The 21,337-nt window shown below is 34.0% G+C and overlaps 2 protein-coding genes across 3 annotated transcripts; one reads left to right on the top strand and one right to left on the bottom strand.

The window, feature by feature from the left end:
• The first annotated feature begins 27 nt into the window (after window positions 1-27).
• Window positions 28-6,034, top strand: LOC140041047 (KAT8 regulatory NSL complex subunit 2-like). The gene is made up of 9 exons (XM_072087417.1): window positions 28-138; window positions 962-1,194; window positions 1,614-1,783; window positions 2,185-2,299; window positions 2,877-3,040; window positions 3,555-3,806; window positions 4,363-4,532; window positions 4,775-4,957; window positions 5,585-6,034. The coding sequence occupies exons 2-9, from the start codon at window positions 968-970 to the stop codon at window positions 5,960-5,962; spliced, it is 1,659 nt and encodes a 552-aa protein (XP_071943518.1). The 5' UTR covers window positions 28-138; window positions 962-967; the 3' UTR covers window positions 5,963-6,034.
• Window positions 6,035-7,589: 1,555 nt separating this feature from the next.
• LOC140041045 (V-type proton ATPase 116 kDa subunit a 1-like) lies at window positions 7,590-21,286 on the bottom strand. Of its 2 annotated transcripts, none has more exons than XM_072087414.1 (18): window positions 21,236-21,286; window positions 20,652-20,886; window positions 20,153-20,250; window positions 19,704-19,832; window positions 18,828-18,901; window positions 18,204-18,330; window positions 17,671-17,847; window positions 17,092-17,304; window positions 16,377-16,527; window positions 15,249-15,388; window positions 14,714-14,950; window positions 14,064-14,182; window positions 13,471-13,681; window positions 12,382-12,513; window positions 10,171-10,281; window positions 9,430-9,547; window positions 8,598-8,769; window positions 7,590-8,095 (listed from the first exon to the last, which is right to left on the bottom strand). In XM_072087414.1, the coding sequence occupies exons 2-18, from the start codon at window positions 20,845-20,847 to the stop codon at window positions 8,005-8,007; spliced, it is 2,496 nt and encodes an 831-aa protein (XP_071943515.1). In that variant the 5' UTR covers window positions 20,848-20,886; window positions 21,236-21,286; the 3' UTR covers window positions 7,590-8,004. The 2 variants fall into 2 exon arrangements, with proteins under 2 accessions (XP_071943515.1, XP_071943516.1); XM_072087415.1 differs by having other exon boundaries at window positions 12,394-12,513.
• Between the last annotated feature and the right edge of the window lie 51 nt (window positions 21,287-21,337).

Genomic DNA, 21,337 nt, shown 5'->3' with positions numbered 1-21,337 from the left:
GCTTGCAATGCTTGATTGCACAACAAAAGCTATCTTTGTTGTTCCTGAACCAGAAAGGTCGGCGCCTAACCATCCTGAAATCTTGTAACAAAATCCGCCAAGTAGAGCAATAAATTTCTCCGTTCTCGATAAAAATCCGTAAGTATTTGCAAATCAATTTTGTAGGTAAACATTGTATCAATTTGTTGAGGCCGAGTTAGCAACATAAATATCAACAAAATCTGAAGATTAATGTCCGAAAACTCTGTATTTTTCTAGAGAACTGTTAAGTTCCTTCCTCGACTGGTTTCTTTCGTCGAGTGATTCGTTGCTGGCAGAGGGCACGTTTTTACTTCTTTCGTTCATGAAATGTGCGGGCGGGCTGCTATATTTTCTTTCATTAATAATGTAAACTGCAAGCCATGAAACATTAATGACGAATTTAAACATGATCAAATCCTAGTTTTATATACATACTAAATTATATACTAAAAATCTAAGGTTAAATTTATGTGGTCTTTGATCTGAAAGGACTGCTGTATTTGTGTGTTGGAGTCTCGTGGTTGAACCTGTGTGTGACCGCCAGCAGTACGTGTGAAAAAAAGCTTTTTATTGTGTAGTCGAGCCTAGCTTTGGTGTGACCTAGAATACAGTCAGCTAGAGAGAGGTCTAGGCGTGACTACTATTATTATAGGTTATGAGTAGACCTAAAGTTTAATTACTACCATATACCTATTTTGTGTAATTTAATTGTATGAACAAACAAATGTAATTTGTTGCCTCTATCACTCGGCAGCTGTTCTAATTTCATTGCATCACCATGATCCTTCAGATAGGATGTTAAGCCATTGATCATGTTTCATGGGCATACGCATGATAACTCATTATGACCAATGAATATGAATAATTAACGCTACTCTCTTTATCAACTACTGTAATACTATTGTATTTTATTTCAAGAAATATGTTTACATTTTTTCAGATTAAAATGAAAGGGCGATCCAATGCTAGCAGTCGACGAACATTGCGTTCTGAAAGTTTGTTTTGCAGCTACTCGCATCGTATATGTATGCAGAATCGACTTGACGGCTACGAGTACTGTATTCGACACATTCTTGAAGATAAGAATGCACCGTTTAAACAATGCAATTATATATCTACAAAGAATGGGAAACGCTGTCCTCATCCTGCACCTAAATCAGACAAAAAAGATGGGTATGAATTGTTTGTGTGTCAACACCTTATTACAAGTACCACATACATACCTACTTAGCACTAAAGCTCTATCTACACTATCAAACTTTATGTGACAAACAAATGTGATGTGCTCATATATGGACTTGATGATGTCATATCACTACCATATTTGGGCATATTATCACTACCATATTTAGGCACATCACACTTTTTTGTCAAACTAGTTTGATAGTGTAGATGATCTTAACATTGGCTTTCTCTCATCTTTCTGTTGGATGAACTGTTCATACTTTTTGAAGTCAATTTAAAAGTTTCAAAACTCTAGTAACTTGACTAAGTTAGGTGTAATAAGCTTTTCTAAGTAAATAATTTACTAATATTTAAACAATAAATTTGTAATCATTTTCAATGCAAATGCTATGTTTTCCTCCTTCCAGATTTTGTGTTGAACATTCAAGGAAAACCGCCATGCTTCGGCATAAAAATATTTTAAAGAGACGTCCGAGTAATCGCACAGAGACAATCCTTGCCGATCTTGATCCGTACAGAGCCAGCTCCTCTAAACAGCTTCCTGACAGTCTGCCATCAGAAGCTGCTAAAGTATTAGGTATTGAATTCAATTCACTTTATTCCAATCTTTTTACGTTTATTTAAATTAAATTCAAGTCAAACAATGTTCTAGATTTGGAATGAAGCTGCAGCTTGGTGGTTAACATGCTTGCCTTCCAATCCCAAGATCCAGGGTTTAATTCTGACCTAGTACCAGGGTTGTAACTCACAACTCTTTCAACTCCATTCGCTAAGCCTCAAATGAGACTTAGTTTTAAGCACGATAAATTATAAAATAGTCTATCCATCATGTAATTGGCGAGTTACTTGCTGTTGGATGCGTATGAAATAAAACAAAAAGAGAAGATCACCCACAAAGTAGATAATAAATCAACAGATGGCACCAAACAATGCTGAATTTAAAGAAAACAATATTTAACAATTTGCATCTTTTGGTAGAATATGGTAGTGACAGCAGCAGTGATGTGGAACCACTTCTTGTGGACCAATCATGGAGAGGAGACAATGAAAGTGATGCTGAAAGTGTGGACAGTGAGCAAGAGGATTTGCTCAAGTAAGTCATCATTAAGCTCTGATTACACTATCAAACTTTAGGTCACAAAAAAATGTGTCCAATGTGCCCATGGACATGATGATGTCATATCACTACCATATTTAAGTATATCACTATCATATTTGGGCACATCATATACTTTTTTTGTCAAACTAGTTTGATAGTGTAGACAGAGCTTTAGTCATTACAATTCCAAACCAATGTTTCAAATAGATATTATTACTATTTATTTACTACCAGTCATACATGATGACCCTTGACCCTTAAAAGTAATGACCCATCATCTGCCAGATAAATTAAATAAGCCACCTTACCAACACAGAATGTGTCCATTCTGACCATTGCCGTAAATGACAGAACCTTCTGTAATAATGGCTCCGGGCGCCGTATAGTGTCTGACACAACATATGTGCATAATTTCTATGTATATTTTATATGCAAATGACAATAAATGGAATTTTCAGTATCACACATTCAGGTAAATTTGTTATTGTTTACTAAACATCATTTTTACACTTGTAAATGACAACAATGTTTGAGCTTGATAATGTTATGAATGGTTTGATATTTGTTGCAGGCATGCAGGAGTGTACACAGCCGAAGAGGTTGCCTTGACAACAAAGGAGAAACTAATTCGACTGCAGTCACTTTATATAAACCAGTTCAAACGACTCCAGCACGTAATGCGAGAAAAACGCCGCAAGTACTTAGCTGAACGCAGCATTGAGGAGCAGACGATTGGTAAATTCTTAATTTTTAAATATTTAAACTGCAATTGTATTGTGTTTGTGATATGCTATGTATTGTATTATGGTATTTGTAATACAGAAAAGAGAATTATTTTATTATAAGTCAAAGTTATAAACATTTCAAAGAGCGCGCATTGCGCTTCTACGTGCCAAATTCTCTTCCAATTCTTATATTTATTTGCTCAATTCATTATCTTTCGAAATTGTCAACTTTGAGTTTATTTTGATAATTCCAACATACCAAAAAATTAGAAAATGATGCGTGTCCCGTAATTTCACCTATGCTACACTGTATGGTATGGCATATAATATGCACAACTCAGCACTATAAGCATATAATAGGATGGCATACATCAACATTTTCCGATCGTATGTTAACGTACGTACATGTTTAAAAAAAGTTTATTTTGGTAAAATGATAAAAATGATCACCTATAATTTGTCAAAGTGACGAATTAAATTCTAGTTATATAGTAATGTAGTGTTCTGGTTCCTTGACCTTTTAGGTTTGAATATTGGTAAGGTCACTGATCCTAGGGAGAAGAAAAAGTTAAAGAAACTTCAAGCTATGAAGCGGTACCGCAAGCGCAGAGGATGCGAAGCCTTGCTTGCGGACAAATCTAAAAAGAGACGAATACAGGTGACAGCGATGCGAGAAGGCGTTAAACCCGAACAACCGCTGATGGTATGTAAATACGAAGCTGACGGAAAGAACTGTTGTAACAACCGCTTACCAGCTATCGCGTATTGTCAACAACGTATCCTTTTGTCTATAAATAGAAACCACAGTAATGCCTTGTCTAAACTATCAAACTTTATGTGACAAAAAAACCATAATGTGACCATAATAAATGGATGTGATGATGTCATATCACTACCATATTTGGGCATATCACTACCATATTTGAGCATATCACACTTTTTTTGTCAACTAGTTTGATAGTGTAGACAGAGCTTTATAGTTAAAACCCCATTATCTTGATTAACTTACCTTGCATATTCTACTAGTAATACAAAATGTGAAACCAGTTTGATAGTGTAGACAGAGCTTAACAATGCTGAAATAATGTCTAAACAATCAAGACGAAAAAGTAAACATAAAAGTTGTCTCTAATTAAGATTAAACCACTGGTCTAGATTTGGACTCTTCCAATACATGTAGAAATCTCTCATGTTCTCATCTTTACCTTTTATAGACTTAATTACGTTTTATAAATTAAAGTGTGTCAGTAAGTTAGAAATATTATTGTAATGTCTAAACAATTTGAATAAAGCAACTTTCTCTAGAAATCTTTCTTTAACAAGTATAATTAGATATTCTGGAAGACCGTCACCAAGTGCTTTATGGGAAATGCGAGGGGGATGATGGGAGCTGTGATAGGCCAGTCTTGCTAGCGTCTGGTGAGATTGCATGTATCTTCCATGCATTAATGCCTGTAATGCATAGTCAGGGTAACCTGCCTGTCATCGCTAAATACGATAGAGTAAGTGAAATTATAAAATATCAGTACCAAAGCAGTATGTGATTGCCACATAGTATAAAGTCTACACTATCAAACTTTATGTGAAAATGTGCCCATACATGGACATGATGATGTCATATCACTACCATATTTGGGCATATCACTACCATATTTGGGCACATCACACTTTTTTTGTCAAACAATTGTTCGATGTAAAATTTCTAAATAATATAAATATGTACACCGTTTGTTTTCAAATTCAGGCTAAGCAGAAATTTGTCATGGACGATCATGATTACGGACAGAAGTCAGCCCAGCCTGAAGCAGCAAGCAGTAAGTCAGAACAGCCACCTTCTGAGGGCAAGACAAGTAAAAAGCCTCACACTATTAGTAAATTAAAAGAATATGATGATGAGGAGACTGAAACGGATGAAGAACAGAGAGACGTAAGCTAACATTAATTATATTTTTGTAGAGTTGAGAAAGTTTGTGGATAAATGAGTTTATATACAAGTTATCCAATTAGAATTTACCTATTTAGGGCTAATCTGTGTGAGTCTATTGTGGAAACTGAGGTGTAATGAGTGATTTCCATCTACATGCTATTTAATAATAATAATACGTCGATCTTATATAGCTCTTTGATGCACAAAGCCTCTAATCACTTCACCTTATTACCCCGGTTATGTTTTGGATCAAACACGTCTGGAAACATACTTCCATTACGTTGCAGCCAATCAGCACAGTTGTGTTTGGACCTATACCCTCAATAAAAACACACACAGCCACTGATCATAACTGGGCTTTGACTGAAGAGTTTACCCAGTATAAATAAATAACAAATTAAAATGTGATATGATAAAATCTTTTAAATTCACATTGATAATAGAATATTAAATTGTCCGCGTTTTGTTTTCTCCTAACAGCAAAAATTTGAAGAGATGTGGAAACAGCAGGAGGCTATTAGCGTATACTTCCATAATTTTGCAGCTAGTAGTAATCAGTGCAGTTGTATTTTAACCCTCAATAAAATGACATTGATAATAGAAATTTTTGTTTCTCCTAAATAACAGCAAAAATTTGAAGAGATGTGGAAACGGCAGGAGGCAATGAGTGTAGATGATTCTGATTCAACTGACTCAAGTGATGAGGTGTCGTCTTCATCTATGCCGTCCATCAAAGTGCTTCCACCGGTCAAGAAGTACATTTGTAAATGTGGCCAAAACCAGGACAATCCCGAAAGCTGCTCCTACAAGAAAGGCAAATACACAAGTCGATGTAAATGCTATCATGCTCAGGAGCCGTGCGCTCATTGGTGCAAGTGCAAAGGTTGCGTTAATCCGTACGGAAGCAGTAAACGAAAATCAAAGAAAAAGAAGAAAAGTTCCGAGAGGAATAAGAGTCGAGATAAGAGCGAGATCAAGTCTGTTAAAGAAGAAATAACAAGTTAAATAATTAAGTTTAGTTTTTAAAAATTAGACAAATATTTTGTACACTTATTAAGCTACAGTATTACTGATGTAGAATAAACAGTTTGTGTTATTTTTATATTGTGTCATATATTGTTGTTTGTGTCGATTACTATACTGTACTGATTTTGAAGAGTTCAGTCGCACAAAGTATGTATGACTCCAGTACATTCATGACACCCAAAACTTCCTTTCTGGAATCGAGTGCTATAGCTCTGTCTACACTATCAAACTAGTTTGACAAATATGGTGGTGCTATTCGCAAATATGGTAGTGATATGACATCATCATGTCCATGTATGGGCACATCACATAAAGTGGATAGTGGAGACAGAGCTCTAGATACCAGATATAGGAACAGGTATTCTACTATACTTCGCAAAACATAAGTGCATGTTAAAGAACTTGGTACACTATTCAAAAAGAGTAGATCGTCTCCCAGTATGCTGATTTGAGTAGGTGCTGTTTGCCGTATAGGTCTATAGAGGGCCTATCCAAATTTAATTTCCAGTTACTTCTTCTGTTGTCGTTCTACTCATAACTGAGTACTCGTGACCATAATTTCCAGTTAAGCTTGAGGACAATAAAAAATACCTTTTATAGCTTAAAATAATAATTCAATTTTCCTCAGTTTCCAGTTGAGCTCAAGAATGATAATACCTTTATAGCTTACAATAAGAAAATGTTATTGCTCAGTACCTGGCTGGTCTAAAGCTCTGTCTACACTATCAAACTTTACTGTATATGATAAAAAATGTAATGTGTCCATATATGGACATGATGATGTCATATCACTACCATATTTGGAATTTCACTACCATATTTGGGTACATCACACTTTTTTGTCAAACTAGTTCGACAGTGTAAACAGAGCTTAACTGTATAATTGCCTGAATAAAATGTATTCCTTTCATAAACTTTCACCTTTCAGCAAGCTGGATCCAACAATACATCAATAAAATCAGACACTTATTTTTGCATGCATGCAAAGAAAATTTTAATTTTTTATTCAATATTGTCAAATAAACTATGAAAATATAGATTGGCACTGAGCAAAGGCTACATTTCATTCTCTTCATAAACTAAGTACTGTAAAATAAACTTTTGTGACTACAATTTGTCACTATAATTTAAATTGTTAATTTTTCCTGGTATTTCTGCAAACACAAGAATGAAACAAAAATGAATTGTTTTAATTATAGTAGCTGTTGTATTTAAACAATATGAAATAGATTATGGGTTATTTATGACTACATCAAACGGATGTATTTTTGGTTTTTAAATTTTTAAATATTTCAAATTTAAATAATCTTGCATTTGATATTTTATTTTCATTTCACCTTATTTATAGAGGGTGAGCCTAAACAGCGTATACGGACAATCAAGGGGTTCTCTTAATGAGCTATGATAAGTGTCTGTGTGTGTACTAGTACACCGGGGTGACCCCCTACACGTCTCGAAAGATGTACTAGGTTCTTTAAAGTGCACATAAGCCAGATGTGTACACTGGACCTATAGTTTATAGTCCTTATCCAAGAAGAATTAAAACAAATATGGCACAGAAATATACCTCATGGACTTAACTAATTTAAGTACTATTTCTGCCCCCCCCCCCCCCCCCCCTAAAAAACACCCATGTTGACACAACAGCCAATATCTATGCTAATGAGTGCTCACTAATCATTAAGATCATAATTGCAGAGTAATTAACATCAACATGTAAAAGTGTACACAGCATTGTTAGCACATCAATGTTCATGTAACCACATATAAGCATAGAGATATTAAGTTCATTACAATATCTCTATGACATAGATACAAATGATAATCTATTATTATGTATAACATTTATAACACAATATATTCATTTAATAGACTAATTGAAATGTTATAATATAAGAACTGCTAATTATTATATACTTATATTAATATACTAATGATACATTAAAATATTTTTTAATATTGTAAGACAACTGCCAATTGTCAATATTTTGTTGAAAGACTTGACTAGTAAACTTGACCTTCTACTCCTGTTGCTCAGCTGCTAGATCTTGGAATGAAAATGGCTTAAATGGATGGCCCTCACCCTTGTAAAACTTACTCTGGAATTCAACCCTATAAAAAAAGAGAAAGAAAAATTATTTAAACATGAAATTATTCTTAAATTACTTTGTATCATATCAAGCGGACGCATCCAAAATAATTTTAATCATCACATCATTGGCTGTTATTCGAGGTCGCAACTCAGCCATTTCGACAGAGCTGTGATAGGGGTTAACAGTGATGTAGCAACCAGAAATAAAGGGAACAATCTGGGTTGTCAAAGGCCTCTGAAAAAGTGGTCAGGTTGAAACCTTATTGGTAGCTACATCCCTGGGTAATCACCCACTCTTTCAGAATGTGCAGAGTTCTTTTAAGTCTACCATCACAATTATGGTATGGTTGAGGAGTTTGATTCGATTTATTTCGATGGTAACAGGGATAGCCCTTTAAATTGCAAAGGGGAACTTAAATCCTGAGAATCCTGTGCCTTGAACCTATGTTACGGCTATGGTTTGTGGTGGTCTGCCTAATTCTCAGAATTGGCCTCCTCAGATCAAAGGCAAGCAAAACTTACCAATGCAAACGTAAAGTATGCAGGAAGGCAGATAGTGCCTCCATCATCAGTAAAATAGCTACAGTCATAATAGCCCAGAATGCAAACACACCAAATATCATAACACTGCCAAACAACGTGTTCTGCCCCAGACCCTGTTGCATTACCATGGTCCACAGCACCTCAGAAAGCTCTAAAATACAAATAAAAAAACAGTGTTAGTAGGTTATTTTTTATAGTTTTCTTTATTCGATGTGTTGATAGGGCTGTAGCCACCAATACGGTTAGTAAGGTTTCAACCTGACCACTTTTTCAAGAGGCCTTTGACAACCAAATGGCTTAAGTACAGATTGTTCCCTTTTCTTTTGAATACAGGACCACTTTATTTCTTGTGTACATCACTGGTTGAGAGCCATGATGTGCTCTGTACTGCAAGACTCTGGGATAACCTTAAAAACTTACCAGCATGAGCTAGGCTGAGAGCCCATAGACGTAGGTAGGATGCAGTGTGAGAGATGCAGCCTAGACAGTATTCTAGTTTACTGGATACTGAACTTACCAGCATGAGCTAGGCTGAGAGCCCATAGACGTAGGTAGGATGCAGTGTGGGAGATGCAGCCTTGACAGTATTCTACTTTACTGGATACTGAACTTACCAACATGAGCAAGGCTGAGAGCCCATAGACGTAGATAGGATGCAGTGTGGGAGATGCCTAGACAGTATTCTACTTTACTGGATACTGAATTTACCAGCATGAGCAAGGCTGAGAGCCCATAGACGTAGATAGGATGCAGTGTGGGAGATGCAGCCCAGACAGAATGCACTGGGTATTAGAACCCTTCAAACACTTACCAGCATGAGCAAGGCTGAGAGCCCATAGACGTAGATAGGATGCAGTGTGAGAGATGCAGCCTAGACAGTACTCAATGGTGTGAATTCCTTGATAGATCAAAGCTTCTCCAAATTCAAACTGAAAATAATAAATGTGGAAAACAAACTTTAAACTTTGTTTTTCTATTCTACTTCTACAAGACGGTACTATCGTGATCCATGGATTAAAATCTCTACTATCTTAGATTTAGGAATCAGGCAAGCCAAAGCCATTACACAAGTGGAAAAAATCTCAATGAACTCCTCAGTAGGCTATGTATTGCTGAATAGGTGCTCAACTCCAGATTTACAACATAGCAGAGGAGGTACTTAATAATTAAAGTAGTTAAAGATGTATTGTTGCCCTGAAAAAATATTTTTTTAAATTTTTTTGTTGAAATGTGCCATTTTATTGTCACATAATAATTATTCACTTTGACCAAAAGTTGGATCGAAAAAAAAATGTATTTATCTGAAAAAAATATCATTTAAACCAAAATAAAATTTGGCTGCCAGCCATTGGGTTTTGGTTGAACTTAACCATTTATTTTGTCATTTTATAAGTGAAAACATTTTTGTTTTCGTTTTTTTTCTATGGAAGCGATTAACTTTATTAAAACTACAAAATAATCCATTCCAAGTCTGATTTAATTAATTTTTATTTTTCATGTTTTCAGGGGGGACAATACATCTTCAAATAGTATATTGAAACAAAAACTTTACGCTTTCTTCAGCTTTCAAAGATCCATTTAAAACATCTCCCAACTCCTCATGATTAGCCTGTAACGCATCATCATTAATTATAACTTCTGCATCTTCATCACGTCCCCGACACTAAAAATCACATTTATTATCAGTATTATTATATATATAAAACAGTTATTGTATATGACAAAGTATAGTATGCATTGGGTACAAAATTTGGCGACAATTATGAGGTAGGATTCTAACCGTAAATTTGACCAAACTCTTGTGTCTAAATTTAGATTAAGGGGTGGGACTATTAATAAAGCATGGGATTATACTCGGTCATGTAACAAATACTGTACATGACTGATATATATATATATACTGTAGTATATGCCTTGAGCACTTTGTGGATATATGCGCATTTTAAAATATTATCATCTTATCTTATGAATTGGGTATGGAATTTTTGGACAATTAGGTAGTGACATTATAACAGTAATTTTTACCACTCTTATTACTTTATATTTAGATTAGGGGGTGGGACTATTACTCAGGCATGGGATTATACTTGGTTATATACAGTATTGATGGCACTTTATTTTGGTACTTGATTTATTGTTGTGATTTATTTTTATAAGCTTTTTGCCAATGTATGAAAGTTTATGCATTGTGTGTTACATCAATTGTAATCAAATGTATTTGCATGATATAGAAATTGCACTGCATTATGAATGTTGCGATGTTTTTCTCATGTTTTTACAATGATTGCATGATTTCAACTTTGACATGATAGAGTATATCTTTCTATAGGTTGTGTATGACCAGGGAAGAGTGAAATTATTAATTCCCTGGTATGACAATTAAAAGTTTATATGAGATTGTAATTGTAATACACCCTGTTTTGACATACAAAATAGTCTATAAGCTGTATACTGTGTGGTGTATAACACTTACAATTGTCTTAAATGAGAATTAATTTTTGAATTCTGGGTGTAATAGATGTGGAGGAACTACTACTATAATATACTAGGGGCCCCCCCCCCCCCCACTATGGTGTGATGAGATGAGTAAAATTGATAAAAGTGAGTGCTGACGAGCGATATAAAGGAATAAGAACAACAAAATTAAATATTCTTTCTGTACCTGTTCTATGTACTAAACTTATCTAAGAAGAAATAAGAATTTACAAAAAAAGATAACAAAAAATTAAAATAGAAGAAAAATGTTGCATTAAATTAATTTTTTTTTAATAACAAAATTAAAACATTTAAAGAAAACTAAAATGGAACAAAAATGTTGAATTAAATGAAAAAAGGATAACAAAATTTAAACATAGAACCAAAATGTTGCATTAAACAAATGTTTAATAACAAAAACAAAAGAATTGAATAAGAAATGAAACTCAAATATTATTACATTATTTAATATTAGGCATTCCAGATTTTATTTAATCAATAAGTTTTGGTTTTTTTTTATATAGATTATAAGAACATTGTATATTATATTTACATGGTGCCTAATATTACAATAACAAAATATTACAAATGGTATAATAAAAATTGTTTTATTATACCATTTCTTGTTTACTTACATGAGTGTGCGTTGAATACAAACATGAGATGTTTAAAATTTGAGAAACTTGTCAAATATTGTAACCATAACCTCACACCCAAAATTGAGTTATTTTTTCAAATCACTAGTAAATGTCTGCTAAAAGTGTTTTGATCAAGAATAATTTATTTCATTTTATTTGATAAAAACAGAAAATATAATGATCAGTGGACCAATGTATTTACTATTTTTAGTCAAAATTTTAAACCGTTAAAAAAGGATAAAATTAATAACAATAAACGATGATAATCATAAAAACACAAGTAAAGTTGTTAATACTTGTAGCATTATGCTAATTAATATTAGTACTTTAATAACATGCATCTAGTAAAAGGTGTTTTAATTGGATTGAAATTGCATAGTGAACTGCTCTACACAAAAAACACAATTTCTATTTTTTTCTTCTAATTTCTTGATAGCTAAAGCACAGCTTATTTGCTATTAAAAGCAGGTAATTTCATAACCCAAGCTTAAAATTTAATCTTGGTTACAAATTGACAAGCTTCTCACAAGCGTCCTGACGAAATTCGTCAGGAGCTTTTGTTGGTGCGTTGTTTGTTTTTTTTTTCTACTGGTGATGAAAGGTTAGATGCAGGAAACGAAAAAAGCAGCAGCCGCAAAGGCAAAACTTACGCTGATACTCACAGTAGATAAGCGTTGCCTCATCCGGCCACGATGGGCAATAAATTGCGAGACTGGTCTTGCAAGTAACATCCATGGGATACATAATACGGCAATAACAACCAGGGCTACTTGTACTTCATACTAAATTATGTTGCAGAATTGTGTTAAATATGATATACATATGAAGTGTAGAAAAAACCCAGTTTAACATACAACAGTTTTAGTAATAACAGTACAACAAAAAAAGTAATAATACCGTATATGACCAGAGTATAGTCCCAGGGGCCTGGGTATGGTATTTTGGGAAAAATTGGGCTTAAGTTTGTACTTAGATTGTACATATCAATGAATTTCAAGGCTTGTGTCTAAATTTAGCCCCAAATTATGGGTGGGATTATACTCTGTTATGGGATTAAACTCGATTATGGGATTACACTCGGTTATGGGATTACACTCGGTTATGGGATTAAACTTGGTTATGGGATTACACTCGGTTATAGGATTAAACTTGGTTATGGGATTACACTCAGTTATGGGATTAAACACGGTTATGGGATTACACTCGATTATGGGATTACACTCTGTTATTAGATTAAACTCGGTTATGGGATTAGACTTGGTTATGGGATTACACTTGATTATAGGATTAGACTCGGTTATGGGATTAAACTTGGTTATGGGATTACACTCGATTATGGGATTACACTCGGTTATGGGATTAGACTCGGTTATGGGATTCAACTCGGATATGGGATTACACTCGGTTATGGGATTAAATTAAATTTATTGGATTATACTTGGTCATATACAGTAATGAAATGTTAAAAAATCATCAGTTTGTTTTTTTTTTTTTTTTTAATGGGTTAATTTTCTTTAGTCGACACATTGAGCCGCCAGTGCTATGCAAATAGTAGTTAAACTAAAGTAAACCAAAGCTGATATTTATTGGAAGATGTGTACAGAATTTTCTGACTGTAAAACAAATACAAAATATTCAATAAATATTCAATTAAATATTAATAACATCAATAACAGTAACAATAGTAACATAAACCAAACAATTAACTTAATTGCAAAAATAAATAATAAACTCTTTACCTGGTTTGAGTACATCATGAGGTCTTCATCATTTGTCAGTAAAAACATATTGATAATGGTAATTATAAGGCTAGGCGCCTCCATTGAATTTTCAGCAGAATATTTGAACCATTTTATGACAATTAGGACAACCATGTAGCCAAAGATGAACAGCAGGAAAATGATTTGTGGGATGAAATCAAACAACAGGCTGGAATACTTCCTAAAATGTCTGAAAAAGAAAATAATTTGATGAGATAAGTACTGTAGGGGGGGGGGGGGGTCGGTGTGCCTATGATTCAGAATATCAACCCTATAGTTTCATTTATACAGTAGTATCATTATCATATCATTATCATATCATTGCCAAATCACTCGCCAAATTCAACTCCTCAAATCCCACCTTTTTAATTTTCACTTTCATCATTACTTATTTTTGTGCTTCTTTCATTTTCTGTTGTTTGTTCAGCGCTTAGAGGCGCCTTTCATTTTGCGCTATATAAATTGAACATTATTATTATTATTAGGCATTACGCATTTAAGCGCCTTGAGCACTATGTGGATATGTGCGCTTTATAAATCTTATTATCTTATCTTATCATGGCAGTACTTACACATAATTGAAGACACTCAAGATTACGCCAAACACCATCTGAGATATACCCACTATAATGGACATTTTCATCTTGTAAGAATTCAGCCAACTTATCTTGTTTCCAGATACTTGCCAAATCTAATAATAATAATCCTGTACATTTAGTATGTGTGAGCATCCATCAACAATTAATAACTAAATATGCACTTTTTAGACCCACGGCAGCTACAAAATATAGCACCTACCATGAACACCATAGAGAGAGATGATACCCCTCTTTTGAAAAAAATGTATTGAAATTGTCTACAAATTCATTTTGTGTTTTTGTTTTTTTTTTGTGAAGAACACAATGAGAGTACAGCATCTAGCCCACAGTAACAAAAAAGACATAGGAGGGTTATGAACTTTGACATTCTCATGAATCCCTAAATAATTTAATTCTTTGAAACATAAAAATGTGGCACTGGGGAGAGATAATTGCGGCCATTGACAACTATCGCTAAAGATTACAAAACAAGTATAAGTAAAAGACTAAAGCCCTGTCCACACTATCAAACTTTACGTGACAACAAATGTAATGTGCCCAAACATGGTTATGACATCATCATGCCCATATGGACATTTTTTTTGTCACATAAAATTTGATAGTGTAGATAGAGCTAAACTCACAGGGTCCATTCCAAACGGGTATGGAACGCCGTTAGTAGTGTTACATGGATCCAGAAAGTAGGAAGCATCAGCTTTTATCAAATCCTCATCTGAAAAATCCATACCGGACACATTCCAACTGGAATCAAAAAATTTGAGTGATTTGGAAAACACATCATTGTATATAAGGCCAGTGTAGATGGAAAACATGCCCATTAGAAAAATGATATAGCGCCCTCCGAGAATGATGCCAAACACCTAGAAAAATAATACAAACATTATCATCAATATACGCATGCTGAGGATAACACATAACTTAAGCTCTGTCCACACTATCAAACTTTATGTGACAAAAAAATGTAATGTGCCCATATATGTACATGATGATGTCATATCACTAACGTATTTAAACATATCACTACCATATTTTGGCACATCACACTTTTTTTTTATCAAACTAGTTTGATAGTGCAGACAGAGCTTTAGATCAGACCAGATTAATCAACAATTATTTTATAAATATTTTTAATATGTCAATTTATAAAGAATATATTACCTCATCGTTACCATAAGCTTGAATAAGCTTGCGTTCCTTGACCACCAAGAAAAGACCAAACAACGCCATGATTAGCCCATGTCCAGCATCGCCAAACATCACAGCAAAAAGAAATGGAAAAGTAATAATTGCGTACGGAGCTAGAAAAAAAGTCATATAATTAAATATTATATTGCAAAAAACATAGTATTCTTTTCCATGATTTAACAAGCACGAATGTGCAATACTCGGGGTACAGCGAAAGAAGCTGTATACAGACGTATACAGTTAGAAAGTAAAGAAAATAGGTTTCGCCAGGGCTCGAACCGGGACCTTCTGCGTGTTAAGCAGACTTGACAACCACTACACTACGAAACCTCTTACATTAAAAATGTGGGTTACAGAAAGTTTTTTAATCCATTTAAATTACAAATAAATGGTAATAAGCACAAAGCAAAATAAACATGTGTAAAAGTGATAATTACCGATTACACAAAATAAGTATTTTAAAAAATAATAAAAATAAGATATACTCTGTATAATTATCATATTGCGTACACAGTACTTTTCACCATAAATAAAAAAAAAAAAGGTTTCGTCCGGGCTCGAACCAGGTACCTTCTGCGTGTTAAGCAAACGTGATAACCACTACGCCAAGAATCCGCATATAACCATATAACTACATAACGCTGTGGTGTGTGTCACACATTGTGGCTTCTTAATTAAACAAATTAATTAACAAAAAATTAAAAATCCGGCTCTATAGCTTTGAGGACATGTCCCTGTAGTATGTTCATGCCAAATCCCAGCTCAATACTATAACGAATAAGGGAGGAGTAGTACTTTAAAAATCGCACTTTTTACTCAATAGTGTCCAGATGGAGGAAGAGAAGGAGAAAATGAGTAAGTACTAGACTCGGGTACCCCGAGTAAAAAGATTAGGTTAGATTTGTACTATACAGTCCACTATCCCAAAATCAGACTTTCTGAAAACCAGAAACTCTCCCAAAAGGTCCCAAATTCATTTTTACCATTAAAAACCAGACATATTTGGCCAGCCCAAAGGTGTCCGGTATTGGGAGAGTTCTACAGTACCAGTTATATTTGGCCCAAAGGTATTCGGTATTGATTTTAAAAGGGTTTGCTGACCTGGGTTGACCTCTCTATAACTAGCCACACCGTAGGCATCAATGATGTCTTGGAAAACGGCTGTAAACTTGTTTGTCTTGTTGCATGTAGGTGGCTGAAGTGGTGACTGTACACGATTCAGAATAGATGGAACACTTGCTCCACTACTCTCCTATACATTGGAATATTCATAAATCCATTTTAAGCTCTGTCTACACTATCAAACTTTGTGACCGTGAAAAAAATGTGATATGCCCATATATGGACATTGTATCATACCAATATCGCATCACTATTTGGGCACTTCACTTTTTTTGTAAGTTTGATAGTGTACACAAAGCTTAAGAATGTAGAAAGATATTATTGAGAATTTATACCTCGTGCTTTTATTCTAAGTCAATTTAATTGAACTTTATTTGTTCAATTTAAATACAAAAAAAAATGGAGATAAACAATGAACTTTGACAATTGGAAAAGGCAAAGACAAAGTGAACAGTTATAGTAAACAGAAAGCATTCTAACTGCAATTTAGTTTACATACTGTAGTTAGCTAACACCTCAGAGTTTATTCTAGACTCAACCTAGATACTGGGGAATATGTTGGTCTAATATTTAGAATTCTTCAAGATATGTTGTAAATTATACAACTGTATGACCACACATACCACATTTTGGCTAGTAGTGGAATGCATTATCAAAAAGAGCACTATTTGTATTTTATTTATTTCAAACTGACCGTTCCATGTCTCAATGCTCGCTGAATGGTCTCCAAATCATCGACAGGACACCAGCATTCGGCAATCAAACACTTCTGGGTTACATCCAAGTTGAACAGGTTAAGAGTGTGATATATGGCTTTCATTTTGTTAACTTTGATGAACCAAACTTGTAGAGTGGTGGCGGTCTCCACCAGCAGGCGCTGACGATGGTCATATGTCTTATTCAAAACCTATATTATAAGAATTGAATCATTCATTTATTTATTTATATTGCTCTGCTTATTATCAAGCATTTTTGTCTAACACGAAAAGATTATTATCAGATATAAATCTAATCAAACAATTTAACTATTCTGTAAAACAGAACTTTGTCATGTAAATAACTTTACATGACAAAGTTGAGATTCATATAGACTACATTATTTTTGATATAAACAATTTATAATATTTACACTACACTTCTACAAGCTTGCTATAGCAGTCCATTATACTATCATAAAACCTCGATGGGCTTCTTTTTTAGTACTCTTGGGTGGGCTCATTTTCTAGAGTTTAAACTATGTCTAAACTCTTAATTGTTTGTGAAAAGAACCTACCATTTGCAGGTCCTGGATTCGTGTACGAATGCCTGTTGTCAATTCCTGCCTTTCGTTGGCATCTTCAGGGCACGGATACAACGAAGCTCGGAAGCCTTCGCATATCTTGCGTGCTCTAATACCAAGCTGTTCTCCTTGGAAGAACAAAACAAAGACGCACTTGTATACGTCATCACCCTGAAAAAGAAATTGCATCGTTATAAACAGAAATGATAATCGATCATTCAAATAAAAATTTCAGACAATCGTTTTTGCTACATCACTTTCTGTATATAATTCTTTACGCTAAAGCATTAATACGTACGTGTATGACATTTCGACTTGTTGTCAACAATCTTCATCTGGAAATGACTTAATGGTTGCTAGGAGTAGCTTTGCTAGTTGTGGAGAAGCGCCTTCTATTAGTAACATTGGTTTCGTATTTGCCAGATGATGTTTTTTGACAACACATCAAAATGTCGCACACGTACATATTTAGTAATGGTTTAGCGTAACAATTATATACAGATAGTTAATAGTCAACTTTTATTTACAGTTACTGGATCTTGTAATGGACGCTCAATTTCGTTGCAACGAAGAAAGATGTTGCCTCGGGAAACTCTCCACAACATTTGCTCAAACGCCGGCAGTCTGTCTCGGTTAAGTACTCCAGACAAACACCTAGAAACGAAAAAAAATAAAAAGGTAAAGCTCTGTCTATACTATCAAATGTTATGTGACCAAAAAAATGTGATGTGCCCATATATGGACATGATGTCAGTGTAGAAAGAGCTTTAGGAATGAGGTGGTTCTATTGCTTTTTCATTTCTAAAGCTGTTTACACTATCAAACTAGTTTCACAAAAAAGTGTGATGTGCCCAAATATGGTAGTGATATGGCATCATCCTGTCGATATATGGGCACATCACATTTTTTTGTCACATAAAGTTTGATAGTGTAGACAAGGCTTAATAATATACTATGGAGTTATATTGACCTTATATTGACCTTATGCTCAGTGCTGATAGACTATGTATGACATAACACCATCGGTTCACTTAATACAATCAAGCACTGTGAAAACAAGTTACTTCTATATGATCCAATATTTAACAATCAAGCACTGGTTTACAGTTCACAAAAATGTCTAGAAATACAGCATGAGACTGATGACTTACCCCAAGGATTGGATGCCAACAGACTGTTGTTGAGGTAACGGGTTACCCTCGGCAAAAGGCGCATAGTGTTCACCCTGAAACAGAATATGTAAACAAAATGTAGCTGATATTGAGGCTGCTTATTCCATGTAAAATTAACATTAATGTTATTTGACAAAATAAAGAATATGGTACGGTTATTAATATTAGTTTATGTGGCATTATAATTAAACTGGTCTTGCTGTGAAAGCCAACATTATATACTAATTGTATCATCTTATTAATGTAGATATACTATACTCTATAATATATACAATTTTAAATTGACTATGAACTATGAATACACCATAGGCTAAACTAAGTTTAACTCTAGCAGAGGGAGTAAGTTTGTCATATTTAACCAACCTAGACCAACACAATATTAAATATTACATTGTTTGATAAATAATAAAAGCATATTAATATGTAGGACAATTTATTATTTATCTTTCCTTACACCTAAATGTCATTCTGATATTAGTATACATCAACCTAACAAAGCTATAGTATGACATTTATTATAAAAACTGTCTTTCTAAATCCCTAAAACAAATCTGTTCTACTTTGGGACTTTCCTTTGAAATAAACGAGGGGCAATATAAGTTTAAAATTCAATTCAAATAATCTTTAAAAGCTCTGTCTACACTATCAAACTTTATGTGACAAAAAAATGTGATGTGCACATATATGGACACGATGATGTCATAGCACTACCATATTTGGGCACATCACTAGCATATTTGGGCACAGCACACTTTTTTGTCAAACTAGTTTGATAGTGTAGCTTTAGGCTCTTCAGTATGACACAGCAAAATATTATCATTGACCTTCAGCCAACAATTATCAATAATAACCTACAATATGGAAAAATGTTTGTGTGTTGTGCAGAATGCTCATTTGTTCCTCCAGTTCAAGATAGTTCTGCTTCAGCGCCTCTTGATTCGAATTCACCTCACGTAGCTCACTTTCAAGCTTGTCCAATTTTGCCTTAAAAATACAAATATGATACAAAATATAAATATGCTTTTAGTGATTCAGTTTTTTGCAACAAAATAATTTTTTTTTTAAATGATTAAATATAGCTCATGGCAAACAAATCTCAATAAAAATCTCATTTTGTCTACACTATCAAACTAGTTTGACAAAAAAATGTGTTCAAATATGCTAGTGATAATCACAAATATGACAGTGATATGATATCATCATGTCCATATATGGGCAAATCACATAATCACATTTGATAAAGTTTGATAGTGTAGATTTGGCTTAAGATCTTGAAATCAATATCACGTAAATGATGTATTTACCTCCAGATCGACAAGTTCGCGTGGAGCGGGTGCTTTCACGTGCTCAGACACATCGTGGATCTTGATATTACTACTTGTCACCTCTTTTTCAATGTAACCTGCAATTGACACACAAAAATTAAAAGTTTCTATCAAAAAACATTTTTTATCTATTAAGCTCTGTCTACACTATTAAACTAATTTGATAAAAAAAGTGTGATGTTCTTATGTATGGTAGTGATATACTCAAATATGGTAGTGGGATGACATCATCATATGGGCACATCACATTTTTTTGTTTTTTTAGTGTAGACAGAGCTTTAATTATAAGGTGTTCTGAAACACATTATTGTGTGGGTTAACACATTATTGTGTTGGTTAACACATTATTGTGTGGGTTAGGCATGTGTTTGTCAGAGTGCATTTTTAGTATAAACAATAAACAAGTATAAACATTTAGTGAGCTGTGGGTGACAACTTTTATGCACATATGAACTTGGAAATCTAACTCTTGACTCACGCAGTTTTCTTTCCATTTCATCGCATCGTCTCACTTCATTTACAAATTTCCGCTGAAAAGCATTAACATCCGGGTTCAAATCTCTAAACTGCACCAATCCAAGTTCTCCCAGCTCCGCGACACATGCATAAGCTGCCTCTGATTGGAGGAACAGCTGTGCAAGGGTCATCTCCTCACTCCTGAACAACGACCCCATCTTCTTTATTTCAATGTTTTATGTCCTCTTCTTTTGTAACTGAAAAATCAAATGACGGCTAGATTGAAATGTTAAGTCTCGTCCTTATTTATTACAAGGAATATATTTAATATCAATTATTAGGAAAATTGGAGATTAGGTTTAATCCCGCCCTCTATAATACCACCCAGAGTAGGCCTACAGAAGTTCCAATTACAGTTTTGATAAACTAGCCTAGATAGAGGTACATTTCATTGAATATACCTCAAATAAAAATGACAATCATGCATGTTATACATGTATTTAAATAATTGATAGAAGAATAAGATAACTTTGGTGGTTACACACAAAACGGAATGAGAATGAACTTAATTAACAAACAAATCAAATTAAAAAGTTTTACATCTACCTTTTCGCCTTTGCATGAAATATGCAACCCCGGAAGCAAAGTCTTACTGTTCAATCATGTGATCATACAGTATAGGTAATTGATCACCAATCACATGATAAA

Source organism: Antedon mediterranea, chromosome 2 (assembly GCF_964355755.1).
Source record: "Antedon mediterranea chromosome 2, ecAntMedi1.1, whole genome shotgun sequence".
NCBI classification, from domain to species: domain Eukaryota; kingdom Metazoa; phylum Echinodermata; class Crinoidea; order Comatulida; family Antedonidae; genus Antedon; species Antedon mediterranea.
Note: the sequence above shows the minus strand (reverse complement) of the source record. Positions and strands in the feature narration are given on the sequence as shown.

Bases quoted from the DNA above. Each gene is read 5' to 3' on its own strand.
- LOC140041047 (XM_072087417.1), top strand. From the start codon at position 968: ATGAAAGGGCGATCCAATGCTAGCAGTCGACGAACATTGCGTTCTGAA. The intron at 1,195-1,613 runs GTATGAATTGTT...TCCTCCTTCCAG, and splicing joins AAATCAGACAAAAAAGATGG to ATTTTGTGTTGAACATTCAA. The intron at 3,807-4,362 runs GTATCCTTTTGT...AAGTATAATTAG, and splicing joins TATCGCGTATTGTCAACAAC to ATATTCTGGAAGACCGTCAC.
- LOC140041045 (XM_072087414.1), bottom strand. From the start codon at position 20,847: ATGGGGTCGTTGTTCAGGAGTGAGGAGATGACCCTTGCACAGCTGTTC. The intron at 20,251-20,651 runs GTGAGTCAAGAG...TGTCAATTGCAG, and splicing joins TGAAATGGAAAGAAAACTGC to GTTACATTGAAAAAGAGGTG. The intron at 16,528-17,091 runs GTCAGTTTGAAA...TCCAATGTATAG, and splicing joins GAGCATTGAGACATGGAACG to GAGAGTAGTGGAGCAAGTGT.